The sequence below is a fragment of the Euprymna scolopes genome, chromosome 13, assembly GCF_053919585.1.
Source record: "Euprymna scolopes isolate OS-2025 chromosome 13, ASM5391958v1, whole genome shotgun sequence".
Taxonomy (NCBI): domain Eukaryota; kingdom Metazoa; phylum Mollusca; class Cephalopoda; order Sepiida; family Sepiolidae; genus Euprymna; species Euprymna scolopes.
In genome coordinates this window covers 66,262,118-66,286,738 of record NC_136494.1, presented here as the reverse complement: position 1 = coordinate 66,286,738, position 24,621 = coordinate 66,262,118, and the positions used below count along the sequence as shown (strand labels likewise).

General features: G+C 31.2%; 1 protein-coding gene across 2 annotated transcripts in view; it reads left to right on the top strand.

Moving 5' to 3' along the window:
* The window catches only part of LOC145292055 (uncharacterized), a 73,632-nt gene that overhangs the window by 28,682 nt on the left and 20,329 nt on the right, over positions 1-24,621 (top strand). For both annotated transcript variants that reach the window (XM_080138098.1, XM_080138097.1), the window contains exons 2-3: positions 5,180-5,354; positions 8,888-9,108. In XM_080138098.1, the coding sequence (XP_079994224.1) occupies positions 5,180-5,354; positions 8,888-9,108 (396 nt within the window). The remainder of the gene's footprint in view (positions 1-5,179; positions 5,355-8,887; positions 9,109-24,621) is intronic.

The window sequence follows — 24,621 nt, the reverse complement described above, 5'->3', positions numbered from 1 at the left end:
ACCTCAAGTAATAACACGAAGCTGGATGCTCCACCAGACTAGATAAATTCTAGTCCTGAAATCCAGTAAGACCAAGAGACCAAAATGAAAGATATACTACAACGTATGAAAATGGTTAATTGGGAAGAAGGAAATTATGTTTTCAATTTCTTTACTTACTGAGTGTTTGAGAGAAAGAACTTTAATCGAACATTCCAATATCTATGTATCTTATATAGAGTTCAAGGTAGTGGGCCTCTTGAGTTCTGAGAACTTCAACTGGAGTAAAATAAAACAAAAATGTGAAAAATTAAAGAAATATGTATAAAAGAAAAAATGAGAGCCGGTTTAAGAGACTGATCGGCGATATACAATAGGCGTGGATAGTTTCAAAGTTACAATGTTGTATCAGTCGGCTTTCTATTCCATTCCTTTAGCGGCAAACCTCCTATCGGTTACCCCTGAAACTACATCATATAAGTTACTGAAATCTTTCAATTAGTCATGTTTTGTCTTTTCAGTAACAGTTTCAAAGATACACGTCATAATTTCATCCGTTTCGCTACGGGTGATTTTTTTTTACTTTGAAGTATTTGGATGTTTTTAAGTAAAACTAATTTTTCTTAAGTGTTTTCTTTTGTTTTTCTGTTTTTACAATGTTTATCTTCATCATGGTTTTAAATATTTACGAGTCTGCATGTGTAGTTTTCCTTAATTTTTCATTAATGGCCTTCTTCCGGCCCGCGACCCGTCATTATAACACGATCCGGCCCGCAATGTCAAATGAGTTGCCGACCTCTGGTCTCGGGCTACGTTAGGGTTTTTGTCGATAGATACTTGGCAGATATTTTTTTCTCTAAGAATTTTGGATGACAACAGCTAATGTACGCGCAACGTTATGACGGCGTGTACAGCGGCGGTATACGTAGTTGTGATCCTCTATTTAAGATTTCAGGTTCGTATACATCTAAAATCTATGATTCACAACGGGTGTGAATGATTGTTAGTGTGTGACGATTGCGATGATTGCTACAACTGATTCGGTACTTTACTGAATGACGGGCAATGATTTGATTTTATGGTTTCTCGGGTCGAAGGTCATTCCTGTCTTTCGTCTTTAACCTCTTTCAATGTTTTTTTTTTTTTCTGTTTGTGTGTATTTCTCTCAGTTAGTCTGTTCTATGTATTTTTATGTCCGACCACATTCACTCGCTTCCACTTTCTCTTCTTTATAACTATATATCTGCCATTATATTCACGCCGTCTTTCTTTTTTCTCTATCTATTTATATCATTCCATGTGCCCATATGGGTCTGCTTTCATCGTCTTTTCTTTTCTTTTCTAAACGATTCTCTTTTCTCTTACTTTGTCTTTGTCTTACTTTCTCTCTCTCTCTCTCTCTCTCTCTCTCTCTCTCTCTCTCTCTCTCTTTATCCCTCTCTCTCTCTCTCTTTCTCTCTCTCTCTTTCTCTCTCTCTCTCTCTCTCTCTCTCTCTCTCTCTGACACACTCTCTGTCTATCTATCTTGCTGTTTCTCGTTTCTCTTGCCTCTCTTTCTCTCTCTCTTGCTAATCTGATATTCTCTCTTTTCATTTCTCTCTACCATCCTCCTCTCTCTGTCTATCGCAAACTCTCTATTTCTCTCTTGCTTGTTTTTCTATAAATCAGTATCTGCAGCTGTCTCTCTTTTCGTCGCTCTTTCTCCTTTTATTATCTGCCTTTCTCCCCCTTTCTTTTTCTCTTTTTTCTATCTTTCTGTCTCTCTCTCTCTCTCTCTCTCTCTCTCTCTCTTTGTCTCTATATGCTTATCGTACATTCTGTCTCTAACTTGTATTTCGATAATCAAGTATCTGTATCTCTCTCTCTCTCTCTCTCTCTCTCTCTCTCTCTCTCTCTCTCTCTCTCTCTCTCTCTCTCTTACGTGCTCGCTTTCCCTTCTCCCTATTTTACTCACTCTATCGCATATTCTGCCTATCTCTTTCTCCGCCTGTCCTTCTATTAATCAGCATTTGTATCTGTCTTTTAGTCGCTTTCCTTTTTCTATCTTTCTTTATCTCTATCACTCCTCTCTCTCTCTCTCTCTCTCTCTCTCTCTCTCTCTCTCTCTCTCTCTCTCTATCTATCTATCTATCTATCTATCTATCAGTTTCTCTTTCTCTCACGCGTGCGTCTGTGTGTATTTTTATCTGAACGTTTTAGGTTTTCGGGTCAGTAATGGTCCAAACTATCAAAGGTCAATTAACAATCTGATGACGTCATTGGAATGACAAGGATGCTTCATTAAATACATGCGTAGAGAGGAACGCAAATTCTTGCAGAACACGTGTCTTCGTTAATCTCAAGCTCTAATCTTCATTTTACTACGGCATTTCGATTGAAATGATGTTGCCATTACTGACCAACATGTTTCAACTTGTGTGACAAAAAAGCAAGAACGAAAAGGTTAGTAAAAGAAAAGTCAGTAACTAAAAGAAATCTTTCTTTTTTTTTAATTAGCTTATGAATGAAATTATATAAAACAATCTGAAAGCTGCAAAGTGAATGGCCTTTAAGATTGTTAAACTAGTTCTTTTCATGTAATTATATATCTACTAGCGCAACCGTGTGGAAATTGCATGGTGCTTTCTAGATAAATTTGTATAATTTACTGTTAATAATATTACTTTTGTAATAATAAATGTCATAATCAATACTATTGATACAAATAAAGAAAAAGAATCTTTCTTCTTCGTATTATTTGGATTCTTCGGACTACTTTTATCATCTTGAGCGTCATTTTCACAACGTTTTGGTCTATGTAACCTCCGACCTTCTTCGGATGTATCTTTTCGAACTCGGGTATATTTCTGTCGGACTTAGGAATTTGGACGGAATTTCGAACAGAACCCTTTATTTACTTGACGGAGGTAGCATGCTCTCGTTCTGTCAGCCATAACTGGATAGATGTCCTAAGTATTTCTCAATTGTATTTTTTGATCGATCACACTGAGAACTGAACCTTTAACCTTTAGGAGAATATCACTTTTACAATTATTTTTTTCCAAATATTCTAACCACGTGTTTTTCCAAGTACTCTAGCCACGGATCCTTGCGGACAGTTCTAGTACGAATTTTGGAGGTCTTAAACCTATTTTTTTTTCTAGTTGTAAACATTACTATTTATTACTGATTATTATTATTACTATATGTGAAGTAGGTCGGGGGTTACATTGACCAAAACGTTGTAAAAATAACACTTAAGATGAAACAGTAGTTCGAAGAATCAAAATAATACGAATAACTAATCCTCATCTAAAAAATTAAGAAGCCTTTCTTCTTCCGTAAAAACATTGTAATTGTCAGCTAAATATTCATTGAATAAATAAAATGATTACGCCTTTTCTTTCTTCATTTATTTAAAATTATAGCAGTTAAATTCTTAAAACCACAAACATTTTGTCTTCTCGCCGCACAATATAATTGCAAGCTAAATCTTCTTTAAATCATTAAAACGAATGTAACTTTTTAAATGTATTTATTTAAAACTCTGCAGCTTTACTCGACGGAACGACATAATCTGATTTTAGAACAATTCATTTTAAAATGAGTAAAATCGGAATTTTTTTTTTTTACCTTAGCGACATCAGATTAATCACCACTCTAACGATTTCATTAAAAGAAAAAAACTGTATGTAAAAAAAAAGTGATAACGTTTGTAAATACATGAACCTGTATTATATATAATATTCCGTCTCCTTACCGCAAAAAAGATATGCGAAAAATGTATATATATAAATATATATATATATATATATATATATATATATATATATATATATATATATATATATATATATATATATTCCTAAGATATTTTTATTGAGTATTATCACATTCGGTCAATGAGTTTACTTGTACCTATATATCCCACAGGATTTTATGATTTCAATTTTTCAATACTTTCTCCAGTTTATCTATTTCTGAGGATTCAAAAAAAAAAATTTGTTTGTGTTGTTCTAGTTAGTAACTTTCCCAAACGAGTCATATCTGCTGTTGTATTTATTTGGAACTAGTTTGCTGCATTCATTTGTAATGTGATTTCACATCTTTGTGCAGAACCTATACCATTATTATCATTATTATTATTATTATTATTATTATTATTATTATTATTGTTGTTGTTGTTGTTGTTGTGGTTGTTGTTGTTTTTGTTTTTGTTCATAAAATTGATGTTTTATCTCGGAAGTTGAGTTGAAATAGCAGACCTCACCCCGTGGTCTTAGGTATTGCAGCTACCTTATGTTCTCTATTTTATGTCCAACACTTTCGGAATGATTCCGGTTGCTCCAAGTAAACAAGGTTTTTGTAACATGTTTGCTGTTATTCCCAAATCCAACTTTCGTATCCACTTGTATATTTCGTCATCGATCCCAATGCACCAGGGATTACCTCAACTTATTTCAATTTCCAAATCCTAGCAATCTCATATTTCAAGTCGGAATAATTGGTGCACTTTCCTCTTTCTTCGTCTCGATGTGAGTATAAAATGGCCAATCAGAAAGATGTCCGTCCTATTATGCTTCAGTGTTTTTGTCTGTATGGGGAAATCCATTAGAATCTTGCATTCCTCGGACTCCAGCCATTTTTCAGGCTTGTGTGTTTTACACTTGTCAGATCTTTCAAATCCTAATTTTTCGCACAATTTCCAATGGAACAAATTATTATTATTATTATTATTATTATTATTATTATTATTATTATTATTATTATTATTATTATTATTCCAATTCCAATACGAGTTCTCACGCAGGTTATCATCATAGATTGTTCGCTGACAACAACAGGCGGTGTTCCCTGGAGTCTGGATGACAATAAGTCTCCCCAGATTTCCAATCCTCTCCCTCTGTTTCTATATCCTCTGCTAATGAATTTGCATAATCGCAACAGCCGCTTGCCATTGAATTCTCACAATGGCAATGAATTTGAGTGACAATAAACCTTCCCCAGGTTCGAGTCCTCTTCGAACTGATCCAATCGAAGTCTGGTTGATGCTTTTTTTTCCTATGTTTTTCCATCCTCCTTGCTCTGTCTCGATTATTTGGTGTTGTGCCAGTTGATGCCAACACTACACTTTATTATTATTATTATTATTATTATTATTATTATTATTATTATTATTATTATTATTATTATTATTATTATTATTATTATTTACCCTTAGGAGGAAGACAATGCGATGTGCACAGCCAATTATTCCTGCAAGATATCCATTTGTGATGGTGATCGAGTGTTTGATTCGCAGATGCCCACTTGTCAATGCCAAGGAGGAACTCAGTGTCCAATAGACGGGGAAACAGCTCCGGAACAGACGGTTATTAGGCATATTGGAACAAAACGTAAGTTCCATTAAACAAATAAGTCATTCATTCATTCTTTTTCCCCCCTCAATGCCGTTTTTCATTTCAAACATCCTTACTGACTCTTAATTCGACAAACCAAACATATAATCGTTTCAAACTGTTCATTTATTTATTATAAGAGTTATCGCACCGATGATATAAGCCGAGAATAATTAAGGAGTTATATATACTCCTTCTTCTGACCATATTACGATTTTTATATACGTTTTTCCTTTTATTTATTTTTAATTTTGAGTAAAACATGTATAAAAATGTGGAGTTTATATTAGTTGTAACATTATTTAAGGAGAAGTGCTTTTAGTCTGGTCATAGGACCTTGTTTAGAGTTTCATCTTTGGGAGACAGAGAGAAAAATAAAAGGAAAGAAATTAAAAAAAAAACAGTAAAAAAAAAACAGAGGCGGTATATTTATATTATAGAATACTCATCGACGTTACTCGGTTGACAAATACTTCTATAAAGATTTTGCAACACTTCTATGCTCCTCATTGGAAAAATGGAAACGGCATTAACCCTATGCGAATTTAACCGGCTTCATCCAAAGGAGGGAGTTCCATGGGAGTATGAAATTCACATACGGTCCCGTCGCATGTATATCCCCGTCAGGGGAGATAACGGCGTTAGGTGTTTGTAACTTTTGCAGGGAGGTGTCGACGTCCTCCTACATACAGAGCCTGGAATTCCCAAATTGGTTACCCTTCTGGTATTTACCAGGCTCAGCCTTACTTAACTTCGGTGATCTAACAAGAACCGGTGTGTCAACGTGATTATGTCTCATTAGAAAAATTATAATCAAGACATCATGCAACTAAACCTTACGTCTAGAATTCTTATTCCAATTTTGATCAAAATTCATTGGACTAGTTTCATTTTAGCAAATGTCTTACATTCGAGGCTTACACCTCTAAGCAATATTTGTTTTTAAAATATTTTAGCAACTATTTTATTATTGAAATCTTTTTATATAAGCAATTTGTGTATTTATTTATTCATTTGCAGCTGTTATCTCCATTTTCATAGTTATTGTTTCACGTTTCGTCGCGGTTAACTACCTGACGAAGGCAAGAGGAATAATTGGTCGAAATGTCGTGAAACAAAAAGTATGAAGATGAGGATAACAGTGCGAAAATAAATAAATAAATAAATATACAAATTACAAAGGATTCTAATAATAAAATAATATACCATTCGGTACAGACCGCACAATGGAAGATAAGATAAGAACGAAATACTTAGAATTATAAGACCAAAACTCCAACCTTAATCGTCCATCGGGGCTCGTGGCGCAATGGGTGGATGCAGTTCCAGGTGAGCATTGTCTAAAGATAGCGATTTTAATCCTACCCAAACCGGCCAGAGGATTAGTTAGCCAAAAGGTGGTGAGAAAACAGCAACTATGAAAGGCAGTAATTACGGAGGTTACAGTTAAGAGACTCAGCATTCCTATCCCATATCGGTTAGCAACCTGACGAAAGCCAGATGCATAATTAACCGAAACGTCGTAAAACCACAACTATGAAGATGAGGGTAGTAGTATAAACATTTCAGCAATGTTTGCTTAAATGAAAGAATGCATATCGTGTCGTCTTACCTACTATAAATAGTGGTAGACTTACCACAATTTTACGACAGCCGCGCTGAAAAGGGTGAAGCTTTGTTGGGAGGGGGCTTAAGTAGAAATTGAAATTCAAGGAATCTTGCTTATCTGTTATCAAATGACTATTGGTTAAATTTAATGCAAATCTGAAATATTCTACATTTTTAACATAATAAAAGGTTTCGCTCATCGTTAGTTAAATTTAAAATGCTCCAAAGAAATGTAAATTTTAGGAATATTTATAAGTTGGTGTCTAATATCTATTGTTCAAATCTTACAGAAATCAGAGACATCTAAATTTTTACGAAGGCTTCCGCCTACTTTTACCTCCTGTGCATAAACCTAAATAAAACTAAATAGTACTTACATAATCACTCACTACTCCTTGCTACTGTGTTCATTATGATCAGTTAGTTTAGGAGTGAACTTTATAGATTTCATACTATATAAACATATACACTTACAAAAAATAAAGATTATGATTAGTATTAGATGGTTTTAATACATCGCAAATTACAGACAATCAAACGCTTGAATATTTACTATGTTTGGAATGCTCGTAATATTTGATAGTTAATACATATCGCTATTAACATAATAGACTAGTTTTTTCGATTTATTTAAGTTGGTATCGGTTCAAAATACAACATAATTGTCAAGATGTAATCATCAGAAATGACCGGGCTCATCATTTTGGAAAAAAGACACGCAACACAAATCCCTTTAGCATTTGAAATTTGTTACTTGCAGGTCATGAAGATCAATGATATCGGCTAAATTCTTGGAATTGGTACAAAAAAAAAAAAAATAGAAATACAAAAATGTCCATCAAAATTCTCTTAAAGGAGGATGCTCCGATTATCTAAATAGAAGATGGATACACCTATTATGTTGAGGAATGGTATTTAAATTCTAAGAAATTAAGGAAATTAAAACATAAAATGAAAATTTTAGACAAGGGGGAATATATATATATATATATATATATATATATATATATATATATATATATATATAGACAAGGGGGAATATATATATATATATATACATATATATATAGACAAGGGGGAATATATATATATATATATATATATATATATATATATAGACAAGGGGGAATATATATATATATATATATATATATATATATATATATATATATATAGACAAGAGGGAATATATATATATATATATATATATAGACAAGGAGGAATATATATATATATATATATATATATATATATATAGACAAGGGGGAATATATATATATATATATATATATAGACAAGGGGGAATATATATATATATATATATATATAGAGAGAGAGAGAGAGAGACAAGGGGGAATATATATATATATATATATATATATATATATATATATATATATATATAGACAAGGGGGAATATATATATATATATATATATATATATAGACAAGGGGGAATATATATATATATATATATATATATATATATATATATATATATATATATATAAACCATATTGTGCTACATTCCATTAACTAAGGTGTTATTCATCTTGCTAATCATCTTTTCGAAACAAAAATTTCAGTTTTGGTTTCTAATGAGTCCATGGAGGAGAGATTCGGGATTAACATACAAATAATAAATGTTCTTCTATGAAGGATACGGTTTGCAAATTTACCGAAATTTTTGTTTTGAAAAGATGATCGTAAGGTGAATAATACCTGGGTACTTGTGTAGAAAAAGAATAATATTTGAATTGTTCTTCTATCGTTTGAATTTGAATTCGGTGTTTTAATCTTAGTGTTAGTCCCATCTGTATAAATATGCAGATATTAGATTAATTGTAATAATGCTATTTTATTATTATTATTTTGTGTTTCAATCGATTTTCTCCCTTACTTTTCTTCTTGCCCAACCTGCAGATGACTCTCCTCTGCTTGTGCTAAAATACTGCAAACCACTCTACACAAAGAACACGCCCATTTGCGAGAAAGACGAAGTGACTATGATCTTCCACGGGTCTTCCCTAATTCTTTCCAAAGTGGCCAACGTTTTCTGTCGCTGTCCGGAGCATGGACCCATCTTCCTGTCTTCTTCTACCATCAGAGGGGTCACAAAAGTCGAAAAATATACCTGCTTCATGGTGAGTAATAGCCAGCATCAACGGCAACATCCCAACTAACCCTGCTAAAAAACGATACACGACAATTTTGAAACCCAACCATTTTAGAAGAGCAAAATAATGATGATAATAATAATAATAATAATAATAATAATAATAATAATAATAATAATAATAATAATAATAATAATAATAATAATAATAATAATAATTGTTTAATAACAGCAGTTGGTACAACAGAGTGTCTGGAAAGATCGAGGCGGGACACGCAATCCATATCTCAAATGGAAACACATGGTATTGACAGGGATATTAAACGGAATTGCACTTACTTAGGAGTTATTGACTACTTCCATTTTTTCACCCAGAAATGTTTTTCTACATATGATTTAAATTTCATAAAAATACACAATGTACATCAAATTCGATGCTAAATTAATTTTTTCAATAAATGCAACTATATAAAACAATATAAATCACGTATTTCGGCGGACCTTCTTCAGTGAGTTATAGACATTGTTATTTTTTTAAATTATTTATTTATTTATTTATTGTCGAAAATACAGGTGATAACAAATCTCTCCTGGCATTAAATGGGGACAATAAATGTGTAGATTTTGTGTAGGAAGTACGCTGGTGACGTGTGTAAAGGAAACAAATCCATTATTTCTATATTGAAAAAAAAAAACAAAAAACAAAAAAAAACACCGTAGAATCGAAAATATTAGAAATCAGTTTTAAAACCAAATTTGATACTAAAAGATTTATTATTTTAAGAAAACGCTTGTGTTATATTGAATTATCCTATGAAAACGTCTGTTATTATTTTCGTTAATAAGAAGTGCACTTGTAATAAATAATAATCACCAATTTTTTTTTCTGTCTGTGAAAGCTATAAAAATGTTGATAAAACAATCACTAACGTTACACTCGGGCGTACCCATTTTTTGTATTGTTTTGCATTATGAAATTTAGAAATTCAAATCAAAAAGCCACTTTTTATTATTTATTTTGTTTTTTCATACTTTTCCTTGAGGAAATTACCAGTGATTTAACGCTCTTATCGATTCATACCGGAAGTAAACAATATTATTAGAAGATGGCGTTTTAAATAGTGTTTTAAATAGCGTGAAGTCATTGATAACGACTTATAGAAAACACGTCATTTTTAATTTATCTCCTTCCCTCTCTCCCCTCTCTCTCACTCTCTCTCTCTCTCTCTCTCTCTCTCTCTATATATATATATATATATATATATATATATATGTATATATATGTATATATATATATAGTTGTAATAATATATATATTATTTCATTAAGTTTAGATACACAAAATTATTATAAGTTGCTGCAATAAATTTACTGTTTCAGTCTTCAAAGGCATCATCAGGTGATCATAAAGACGATGTCTTTTAAGACTGAAACAGTAAATTTATTGTAGCGATTTATAGTAATTTTGTTTACCTTTTTGTTAAACAGTTACATTTTGTCGCTACAAACAGCCATCTGTTTCAGTCAATGAAACTTCATTCGACGCCATAGAAAAATAGAAAAAAACCATATGTATATATATATATATATATTAATATTATTATTATTATTATTATTATTATTATTATTATTATTATTATTATTACAACTTTGGCTCTGCGATTACTCACTTTGTCTAAGCATGTAAGTGACTTTTTTAAGCTTCATAGAATCGGAAGTTTCTAATTTCACGGATGGTTTATCTAGTTTTACTGTGTCCAGAGACACTATTTAGAGCTGTGTATTTATTAAACCGGTAATACCTTTTAAAGCAGTCTAAAAATAAAATGACAACCCGGTGATGTCTTTTAAAGCATATAAAAAATAAAGTGATAACAAATGTGCTAAGTTAAATATTGTAATTTCCTTAATAATTTTAATAGGTATTTTATAATCTTCAAAGGACAACTAGTTCTACAAGAGTACTTATCCGGACACATTATTTCGGCATCAGTAGCAAATACTGATCTCAACGCTAGGAAATTGTATTATTGTAACATGAATACGCTAGGCTACCTCTTATTTTTGTGCCATATTTCATTGTTTCAATCTTTAAAACATGCAACGCCATCTCATTAATAATTTTTCAATATACATATATATATATATATATATATATATATATATATATATATATAAGAGCAAATAGTTAATAAAACATGTTAAAAAACACTTTGAAAAAGAGTTAAAAACATATTTAATCTGAAAGGGAAACACTTAATAAGTGGATAGTCCTTAATCCGCGGAATTTCGAAGAAATACTTTCCTTCTCATCAAAGGGTAGGAATTAGCAAAATGCGGAATCGGATTTTGCATACAAAAGTATTTGATGAAACTGCAAGTAAGTCAAAGATCTTACTTGATAACAAAAAGTGAAGCAGAGGGAATATGGTGAAGAAAAAGGTGATTTCACGTGAATGAATAGCCAGGTGAAAGATAAAGTATCCAATGACGGTAAAATCCAAAAATGTAAGTCCAAGAAAGTTAATTTAATTTTCCATTCGCACAAGTAAAATCCAAAGAAATCGCGTAATTGGAAGATGGTCCAAAATAATCCAAAAGGCCGAAATCCGTGGAATAATTCACAAATATGCACAAGGTAAAGGGGAAAAATTCCAATAATATTAATAAAAGAAAAATAAGATATGCTTTTAACACGGCTGCCGAGAACAAAGTGTAATTTAAAAAATCAGTAAAGAAGAACATGTTTTATTAATATTTGCTCTTATTATAAGTTCTATCTCCTACTTGGTTTTATGGAGCTTTTACATCTGGTTGAGATTACTTTATAAATATTAATTCTTTAATATTTATAATATACTTTAGTTTTACCATCTTGGACCATTTTGGTAAATTTAATCGTAATTTTTATTTTATATATATATATATATATATATATATATATATATATATATATATATATATACATATATACATATATATACATATATGTACATATATATATATATATATATAAATATATATATATACATATATATAAATATATATATATATGTATATATACACATATATCTTCTTTCTTCTTCTATATAAATAAAATGAACTCATTTTTTCCCGTCTGATTTTGACATTAATAGGATTAAAAATCAAGATATTTCATGGAAATATAATATGCACAAACGGCAGAACAATATCTGAGGTGTGTTATAGGCTTATTATTTCTCAAATTCCTCGATAATCTTAGATTTCTATATTTTTTCTGCTGAGAAGTCACGGCCAAAATCGGTTAAGATCAATGGAAGTGGTAAAATATTTTCTCTCTAATAAATTCCTCCTCCCCCTGCCACCACTTAACACCGTTTGGGGATCGTTCACAAGGAACAGTTGAGAAGAGAACACCGGTTTGGCTTCGTAGTTCTTTCATGTCAAGTTATTTAAAATCACTAAACTAAGCTGCAGTGCTCTGTGGCGTAGTGGTTAGCGTGCTGGACAATTCACATTATATTTTCACGTTCGCGCCGACCTACCGTAGTCGTTTTTTTTTTTTTTTTTTCCTAAACAACTGGAATGGACTTTTCTTGGTGGCCGAACTGTTAACGTTGCAGATGTTTGTTTTTTTTTCACACTTTATTTTCCTACTTTTACTCATGACTCCGGGTTTGATCCTTCCTACTTACCTACCATAACATTTGTAACCCCCCCGTCCCGGAAACAACCACTCGGGCAACGCCGGGCACCCCCGCTAGTATATAAATATATATATACATGTATTTATATAAATATATATATATATATATATATCTTAAACTATATTAAATATATGTATTTGTTTTTTTTTTTTATAATTTATAACTAGCATTCATTTTACGATAGAGAGATTAACATTACATTATGAAATTGTCGTACATTGGGAACATCCCGACTACTTCGACGGGCGAAATGCATCTGTTCGCTAAACAAATGATACAATGGCTGAAAGCAACGTCTCGTAAGAAGCGTGATTATATTGCGTGTGCAGGCGAAATCATTCAGTCGAAATTCTCAGAAATCAAGGGGCCCATTACCTGGGACTAACACTTTAACTCTATATAAGATACTTAGATATTCGAATGTTCCATTAATGTTCTTTATCTCTCAAACACTGAGTTTGTAAAGAAATTGAGAACATAATTTTCCTCTCCCAAAATTAACCATTTTCACATGTTGTAGTATATCTTTTCTTTTTGGTCCCTTGGTCTTACTGGATTCCAGGAGAAGAATTTATCTAGTCTGGTGGAATCCCGGAATGTACGTTGTTGTGTATACATAAATTTCAAATGAAGTTGTATTAACCGGTACGAGATCGGTAGTAAGAGGCTGGTTAGCGAATTCGAGAAATCAATTTCCGTCAGCTTTTATTCACTCTACATCACCGATTCTCACTAACTTAATTTTTATGCCACAACCAACCGAACAATAAAGCGTAAGTTTTCCTCGTTATTCTTTTAATTGCAACAGCAATATCTAACAGATAACTTATACTACTGTAGAATTTCAATGCGTACCAGTAATTATTATTATTATTATTGGCTCACATGGAGCTTTCATACAAGTCAACAAACGATCTGATTGGAACCCTGTGGTATTCTCTTGAAGCTGAGTGACAACAAGTCTCCCCAGACGTCCAGCTCTCTCCACCTCCTTCGATAGCATTTGCAAATAAATTTGCGTCATCGCAACAGCCTTTTACCATTGATTTCTCGCTGGCAGTGGCCATTGGTTTATACTGGAATTTGAGTGGCACTAAGCCTCTTCAAGGCCCTAGTTCTCTTCGTGCTTGTCCAGCGGAGGTCTGGTCAGCGCTCTCTCCTCGGCCTTTCCATCCTCTTTGACCCTTCTCGGCTCTTTAGTATCACTTTTTTATTGGGGGGGAACGGTGATGAGACAATGGGAGGGGATGCTTGATGGGGTGTAGAACTTGTAGATATGCAGATTATTATTATTATTATTATTATTATTATTATTATTATTATTATTATTATTATTATTATTATACAATTGAAAAAAAAAAAACCTACAAATCCCCGATGTTTTAGGCAGTCTTCAGACCTCTGCTATTTTAGGTACCACCAACATACTTAGGAAAGCCCTTTATCTTTGAAGCTCCTGGTTATGAGCCGGGATTGAGGGAAATCCTCTGGAAATAAATCCGATCCGTTTCCACGAAATCAAAATGATTATTATTATTATTATTATTATTATTATTATTATTATTATTATTATTATTATTATTTAAAAATGCTCTCTAAATGCACTATGCAAACACGTGATAAATGAAAAGATCGATTCTAGAATCTTAAAGGATTTTTAGTATGTAAATCATTATTGATTCTTATGAACTTTGTTGATGATCAAGAATATTGTTGATTATGATTTTGGCGAATTTAAAGTATTTATTAAAAAAGAAGACATCTGCATACAAATGGGCAGATTTAAAAATCGAAACCATCTTTTAGATATATAAAAAAAAAAAAAAAAATTAACCCAGAACATTCCAGATCAAATTACACGAATCTCTTCGAAGAATCTCATCGACTATTAAGCGACGGCGAATTTTTTTGTGAAAAAATTGAGGACCACTCCCCCCAAAGAAAACACCCTCATTCATTTATTTTATATTTATGTATTTATTTACGGTGTATACTTTTGTGTTGGTCGATTAAAAAAAAAAAAACTGAATTTCGAGGGTCGCAATGTAAGGTCGAATTTTGAAGATCAAATTTTGATGCTCAATTTAAGAGGTAAATTGACATCTCACAGTCAATCTTAATACAATAATTTAGTTCAAGTGAAACCATGGCATAGTTATTGATGGACCAAAAGCAGCTCCGAGTTTTCCCAAAAGTCGACCAATACATAACTATACACGGTAATTTTTTGTCATACTGCAATTCTGTTTTATGTGTCGATAATGACACAATTCATATCTTCTCAAATATTAGCCTGTATAATTTTGTGTTTGTGTTTTTGTGATATTTATTTTGTTTGTAAATTGTAAATGTGATTGCCGTATGTGATGTCAAGTTTGGACACTTCAACTAAGTGAACGGGGAGGATAGTAAAACGTGGTCGAATTAAAAATAGAATTTACAAACAGAGTTGGCGGGATGCATATTAATATTTATGTGGGAAATATTTCAATAACCACTAAAAAAAAAAAAAAAAAGACTTTCTTGTCCAATTCAACAATTACGGTTTGTTCCGGTGCTGTTTAGAACTGAAACTCAACGGCAGGAACATTTGACCATTATTTCTTAAGCGAACAAAACCCGGTGTAATAGTAAATTTGTGCACTCAACAAAAGCAATAATCGACGACTGTTAAGAGTATAAACCCGGTGTTATGTTAAATCTGATAGATCAGAAATAAGTAACACACACACATATGTGTGTGTATGTGTGTGTTTATGTGTGTGTGTATGTGTGTATGGGTGTGTGTATGTGTGTGTATGTGTGTGTATGTGTGTGTGTATGTGTGTGTATGTGCGTGTGCATGTGTGTGTGTGTGTCAGCCCCCTTAAGAACTCGGTTCTTACAGTCGAGCACTTTACGTTGCATGAAATAAGTCGGTCACTTAAGCCCACGTGCGCAGATTATGATGTCAAAATCAGGAAATCACTCTCGGCCGTTTTGATATATGATATTTACGCTTTATATGAATGCCAATTTCGACTGTATTTCTTATCGCAGTTAACGCTGACCGAGCGGTTTCTTGCTTGTTAATGGAGTCAGAGATGGCTTCGTGGCCGGGTTCCAATCTCCTGATCGGAGCCCATTATGACACCCTGCTGTGACGATTCTCGAAAGAATAGAGAAATTAATGTCTGTAGGTATTAAAAATAACTATTATAGTAATAAAGATATATATATATATACATATATATATATATATATATATATATATATATATATATATATATATATACAGAGGGAGAGAGGGAGAGGGAGAGAGAGAAAAAGAACATTCAATAATCATCATTAATTCCCTAGCGACGTCGGATGTAGTACATATGTATTTATATGCGTGCATGTCTTTACATAAATATATACATTCACACGCACATATATATGTATTGTATACTAATTATATATAATGATCTTTACAAAGTAGTTGAGCACTCATTTTATCCCACAAAGCAGTATCTCTCTCTTTTTCTCATTATATATATGTGTGTGTGCGTGTGTTTGTTTGTGTGTGTGTGTGTAAATGTATTTGTCAAAAAATAAAGATAAAAACATATAATTGCGTGTGTATATATATATGTATATATATATATATATATATATTCTTTATTTATTCTTATTTGTGGTCGTATAGGAATACAAAACATCTTTACAAAGTTTCTTCCGAAACATATTGATAAAGACATCTTGTATTTCTATAGTTCAACAAATGAGAAATAAATAGCAAATACATATAAACAGTTATACATTTTTCATCTGATAAGCATATTATTTATTTAAATTTCATGAATTAGCGAAGCACAGTCTATATAACCATACCATTACCTACAAGTGAAATCCAAATTTGACATCACATATATGTAAAAAAAAAAAATAATTTTAATGTATTGTTTTGACGTGTATAAATTAAACAAATTAATATTTTTAACCACGTTGTTTTATTATTGATTTATTTCTTATTTTATTGTCCTTTTTTTTCTACCTGCGCTGCTTGTATTAACCTTTTACCTGGCAATATTTCGATTGATTTATTTAGTATAGCAATTTAGTCATCACTGATTTCAATCAACAATCTTATTTTAATTAAAAAAAAATTATATGATCTCTAAAAGAGAGCCCGAAGTCTCGTATACACTGTCAGCGATAGAATACAGCCAACAAACTCAATATCGTGTTCTGATTCTTGAGGTTTCTTCATAAAGATTTGGTTAGTGCTCTTACCAATAAAAATATAATCTGATTTAATTTTTGTTTAATAAAATTGTATCCCACTCGGAATTATTTTACATTGATGACATTTTTTCGATACAGACGGACATTACAATCAGCAGCAACAACAAATTACAATTATTAAAGCTTAGATTTATAAATTAGCCAACCTGCTGTATTTATTTCATATGGTAGAGGATCAAACGGAAGATATTAAGGTGCTATTTTACGATCTCAGTTCTTGTCATTCGTTTATCTATCTCTCTTTTTCTTTGTGTAAAATCAATTACTTAATATTAATATATTGTATAATTCCGGGCAACAGCGAATATAAACAGCTAGTATAATATATAAATATATCGATAAAATGACATTATCTTTATAAGAATTATATTATTAAAAGAAATGGTTATATGAATGAGATCATTGCAAGAACAACTATCAGAATGTCATTGCCGAAAGAAAGGTTGTGTAAGTTACTGCTGTGGGGGTACAAATCACCCTTATTTGAGAACTAAGTGGAATCAACCAGTCCTATGAATACTACTGGTTTCAGAGATTAAATGGAGACATTCATATCATGTTTAACCACAAGATGTGAATGTCTCCATTTAGTCTCTGAAACCAGTGGTATTCATAGGACTGGTTGATACCACTTAGTTCTCAAATAGGAGTTTAGCCGCATGCTACGAACACGTTCTTCTCATAGCATTTTAGTGGCTCCTGTATTCTTTATGATAAATACATACTATATTTATACACTTTACACTACTTGGTCTACAACAGTTACATTATTCAAAAATCAGTTATAAGAATTACAGTATTCAAAGAATGGCTGTAAAAATGACATTATTCAAAGAATAAGGAGGATATTAATCAAAAACATGTGAAAATGATATAATTCAAAGAATGACCATGAGGATGATATTATCTCAAAGACGACTTTAAGAATGGTATTAGTCAAAGAATGGCTATAAGAATTACATTAATAAAAGAACGGCTCTAATATGATATTATTCAAAGAATAGCTATAAGCATGTCATTATAAAGGGCAGCTATAAGAATGATACTAATCAAAGAATGACCTTAAAAATTATGTTATTAAAAGACTGTTTATAAGAATATCATTAATCAAAGAACGGCTATAAGAATAGCATAATTCAAACAACAGCCATGCGAATAACATTAATAAAAGAACAGCCATAGTTAAAAACAGAAATTTCAGTATTTCTACCTTAGTACAAAAAAGACGAAAACTTTTCATATATATCTACATCTAAATAAAATGGGTCGTGATAATGCCAGGTAAAAGGTAAATTTTATTTGATCCTACGAAAGAAACATTACAAGATTAATAGTTTTACGAACATTTCAAACTTATTCCACCCTTCTATGGGAAATATATGTGCTTTAGTTTGGTTAGTTGCCACTGGCACTAGAGATATCTTGATTTGAGCCGAACTGTTTTAAATATTGTCGATCAAACCGGAATATTTTTACGTGAAAATAAAAAAGAAACCTTAGTATTAATCCTTTAGAAGTACGCATTTTTTTTTTTTTTGCTTAATTATTTTTGCTTGTTACCCTTTCAAAATTAATGTTTTTTTTATGTATTCTCCTTAAATGTTGGCTTTAATCTACCTCTCCCTCTCTCTATCTCTTTATATATACATATATTTCAATTTACTAATTTCTATCTATCTATACATTATATATCAGTCTATCTTCCTATTTAACAATTCTCCGGCCATCAATAAATTCAAATTGAAGGTTTATCGATATATATATATATATATATATATATATATATATATATATATATATATATATATATATATATATATATATATTCTCTGTAGCTAAGTTGCCATATATATATTTTTAAAAACTTGTATAATTATTTTTATTTCCACAATTAATCAAATAAAGTCGTAGCTCACACAAGCCCTGAAAGTCACAGACCGGAAATTCAACACTTTGGCCCATCAATTGAATATATCCAAACTCTGGATTCTGTGTGAGCTGCGACCTTGGTTGAGAGTGGAAATAATTATATATCCTTTCACATTTGGAAATCTACAATATATATATATATATATATATATATATATATATATATATATATATATATATATATATATATATAAAAGATATTTACATCTTTGATGGTATCACGCCATAGGTTCAGTGCCGTAGAACTTATCGATAACCTACCAGCTTTCAAGATGAATCGTAGTTACTTCAATATTTAATATAACAGAACCGCCGTGGTTTTCTGTTATGTTTAATATAAGTTTTTGGTTTCCGAAATACTGGCAAGAGAGGTGATTTTGAAAGATGTGCTTATAATTATCATTTTGGAATCTGTTCAAACTTTAATTCTGAAATACTAATGTATTGTATCTTATATATATTGTAGTTTTCTTCGGTCTTGACAGACTATAGATATCCACTGTAAGGGTGCCGTCGAGTGGAGTTTTTGTAGAAATAGTTGCGCAATTCCAACCACACCTTTCGGCATTGTTAGATACCAGTGGATTTTGCGGTTTCAGAACGACTGGAAATTATGCTGATATAAGTAGAGAGAGAGCACATACAACGCCTTGAATTCTCAAATGTCCATCCATCTGTACTGGCCAGGCTCAACGTTGCTTCAATTCGGTGATCTGTGTATATATATATATATATATATATATATATATATATATATATATATATATATATATATATATATATATATGTACAAAGCGATCGGTCTCGCCATACTCCAATAGATCTTCGACTTTTGATAGTTGTTCTGATGGTGATACACCATTTGTACCACATCGCATTTCACTGAAAATGCTGTCCTTATTATTGAGCTGAGGTACTTGAAATCATACATCTATCAACTTGTGCTGGTCTTATTGGTAGTCAAAGACGCCATTTTTTAATGGTCAGCCAGCTAATAAATTGCACCAGTCTATCCTTTTAGAACCAGATTTGTTCTTTCTGGTCAGACTTGCTCTTGGAGGTGAGCAAGGCATTATCCACATACAAGAGTGTCCAGGGAACAGCCAGTGCAATTTCCTGGTGATGTTATAATTTTAACCAATTCTAAACTATGTAATGAACAAAGTAATTTAATTAAACTTTACAACATTCCGATTAAAATGGAACTGTAAGGTACCTGCAAGCAATAATTGTTTTATATATATACATACACACACACACACACACACACACACACACACACACACACACACATATATATATATATATATATATATATATATATATATATATATATATATATATATATATATACTGACAAAAACCAAAAGCAACACGGAGGAATAACTTCATATTTGTATTTTGTCGGATATCACAATTTTTTCGGCATAAACCAGACAATTTTAAATTTTATATTATTTTAAAAAATTTCATAGTAACATCTCATCAGATATGTATGAAAACAAAATACAAAGTTTGTACGTATCTTGATACATTTTCATACTGTTAAAACTACATCGGGCAATGATTACCACCCCTCGTGTTTTCAACATGTCAACCATCTGTGTTGAAGAAATTTATATGGGCCCTATTTTCCTATATTTGTTCTTATACGCTCTGAGCTGCGACGTTGGTTGAGTGTGGAAATAATTGTATATCCTTTCACATTCGGAAACCTAATATATATATATATATATATATATATATATATATATATATATATATATATATATATATATATATATACTCTCTCTTATTGGTGATGGCAACGCTTACCCTTAATGTTTTTTTTTGCGAAAAAAAATGGATACGATCAATTATATTAAAACATAAAAATAAATGCACTGCTTCATTTAAATACGAAATATTTTCACCACGAGTAAATCGTTATTAGGTTTTGTTCAGTGGGTAGAGCACCGGGCATTGTCCTCTAGCATTCCAGTTTCGAATCTCACTAAATCGATGAGTCGGAAAGATATGTCATAAAAACGGAAACAAAGTTAGAAATTAATTTAGTTCTTGATCCTTTCGCTTCGAAACTTGTTCCCTCGACACATAAATCAACAGCGTCTCTTTCGTTTTTATAATGGTCTTTTCTTGTTGATTGCGGTATGATGCTTATCCTGTGCAATTCTAGGAGGTTCACTCTCAAGCCTTTGCCGTCTCACTTGGGCCTAGTTTCTTAATCGCCTGCGAGGATGTCTAAGTATATTTTGTAAGTCTGAGTGCTCCTCCTCGAGAGCGCTGTCTCTTCAATCTCGTTTTACGCTCCTTGTGTCACATTTCTCACCGTGGGAAGGTAAGTACCATCATCAGATTATTTTATTGCTGGCATTGATTTCCCCCGATGTCTTTCTAATTATAATTATAAGTCTTTCAAGAAAGATATCACGTACTAACAGAAGAGCTCAAGTGAAGGTTACCAGTATTTCTAAATGAAAGTTTCTCTGTGGAACGATCTGAATTCGAACTTGGCGCCCCCAGATTACCAGTCCGTGTCGTTAACCACTTAGCCACCCCACCTTTAATCTAGTAACAGTATCGAAAGCTATATAAAAAAAAAAGCTACAAAGAAGAAAAAAGAAAAGAAAAAAAAGGTAAATTTGCTTTGGTGATTCCATCATCGGAATATCGAACAATAGGGTTAGTTGAACGTTTTCTTTAACTATTGAAACTTTTCGTGTCCAAATGTTAATACTCTAGCTATCTCGACGAATGGGAAAATGGAATGATAAGTTCTTCTTTATGGAAATCGCTCCAGGCATGATATGAAGCCACTTGATATAAGGAGAAGACAAGGAAGAAAAAACAAGAAAAAGGGCGCCAAAATCGATTAATGTTAGATGCATAGATTGCGACCCAGAAAACAGCAATTATTTTCCCTTTGTCAGAAACATCATTCATGGAACACGAGGAGTAAAAGACAAAATAAGGGAAGCGAGGACATACGAGGATGCCGAAAATAAAACCACTTTTACTCTCCTCCTTTATGCCTTACAACGTGAAAGTGATTGCGTACGCGATATGGATATGAGATTATAATTGAACTCGAACGCGGGGTTGACAGGAAATAAACAGCAAAATAGACAAATTAATTGCTTTTTAAATTAAGTAAAACATAGAAATAAACGAACCGGTAATACCTGAAGGCGAGGCTTTACAGTAAATATTAACTTCACAAGCGGAATGTACATCCAGGTCATGGAAAGATTACATATCAAAAGATGACATATCATTACCAAACGGTCACCTATCTAGTAATAGCCAGTCTTCACATTGCTTAACTTCGGTGAACTAAGAACAACCGGTGAGTGAACGCGATTATGCCGCATAAAATTAAAATAGGATCGGGATATATATATATATATATATATATATATATATATATATATATACTCCTATAAATTTGTTATGTTTGTATTGATAATCATATTAAACCCCCTTTTTTCCATTTAATTAAAAAGGAAATACAACTTTGTTATATATAGCTCGTGGAATTGCATTCATCTGCAAAAGATCTAGCTAATTTGCATATTCTTTTAAACATTAATTTTAATTAATTCCCTATTAGTTTTTTCGGTTTTCTTATGGAATGATCATCTTTAGTTAACTATTACGTGTAATTATATTCATGCAGATATTCTACATGATTTATACTAGCATAATATTTGCGTAAAAAGTTTATAGTAAACACAAAAACATCTTTATATATATATATGTGTATATATATATATATATATATATATATATATGTATGCTTATATATATGTATTTAAAAAATGTTGTCTACCAAACTCCTCTGTCAGTTTTTGATCAACAGACAGGAAACTTAATATATAGGGTATTCGAATTCATGTGAAACTTTATATTTGGGTTTTAGCAGGGGAAAATCGGTGCAAAACTGTGAAAATTAAAAAAATAGAATTTGCCAGATAAACGTAATGTAATAGCTATTATTTCATGTTTTGATTTTTAGCCTTGCAACTAACATGTCTTCATAGCTCAGGCATTAACGTCAAAAGAAAAAGTAAATCATAAGTTAAACGTTTTGGTTTCGATTCTCGGTGGTGGCGCACGAGTCATTTTTTTTTTTTTAACTTTTTAAATCATTAGTATATGTAGGGTTCAATAATATAATAATAGATACGACATCTGCATTAACCAAAATATTATATTTAACCGTATTTTACGACCGAGCAATGCCGGGTAGCCTTAGATAGTGTCTAATAATAAATATAATAAAACACTGTCTAGGAAATAAAAACTAAAAGGCAGTCAACTTGCGTTTATGCAATGTTAACAACTTCCGTTCGTTTGTACACTCTAGATTGTTTAATGTATTCGTACGAATTCAGCGTTTAATAGTTCATAATTCCCTTCATTCCCGTGGCAATTGCTTGGTGATCCTGAACAAATGGAGCAAGAAACGTGGCTTCGTGGCTGGGTTCAAATCTTGTGACCTCCTACACTGATGATTGTATAAGCATGAAACACTAGTGCCTGTAGGTCTAAAAGAATAATAATTATTAATTATATATATATATATATATATATATATATATATATATATATATATATATATATATATATATAAATGCAGTACTATATAAACCTATGTGTGAAATCATATTTATATATATATATATATATATATATATATAATTCGCACAAAGGTTTATATATTACTGCATTTCTATATATTAATTCAATATGATATTCTAGATCATTCAGAAAAGCATTTTATGTGCAAAGAGGTAGTCTCTTTGTTAATGTTTGTAAGTTTTATATGAGATAGATGTGCTTATTTACGAAGTGTACAAAAATAATTGTTTTTAAATACAGGGATTCCATGAATTGAACTAGGATTATATATATATATATATATATATATATATATATATATATATATATATATATATATATATTATCCTAGTTCAATTCAGGCTTTAAACAGAAAACCGTCTGTTATATCGATAAGTGATTTAAATTAGCATATATATATATATATATATATATATAATTATTTTTTTACTATAATAATTAAATATTTCAGGCGATACAGCTTATACGAAAGCAAAGTATACCTTGCCCTACTTTGATATTGAGCACTCTTGTATTAACCTATATATATATATATATATATATATATATATATATATATATATATATATATATATATATATATATATATATATATAAAGATTGTTATGGGTACAAAATTTTATGAAGGATTTTAATAGCACTGGGGGAAATGCCATTATTGAAATTGAGGACTTTTTTTTTTTTGACGTTTAATCGTTATATATATATATATATATATATATATATATATATATATATATATATATATATATAGGTTAGTTCGAAACACATATAACACATATCGATATGTCAGACGGATGTCTATTTTTAATCCAACTTTGAAAATCCAACAAGATAACTTTATATGTTAGAATATATGGTTGCAACTAGGTCCAACGTAACGTGTTCTAAACTTCATTCTGAATTGCAAACATCTTTCTTTCTTTCTAACAACTATACACACTCGTCGTACACACACACACACACACACACACACGCGCGCGCGCGCACATATGTCCATTTTGCTGTTTCTGTTT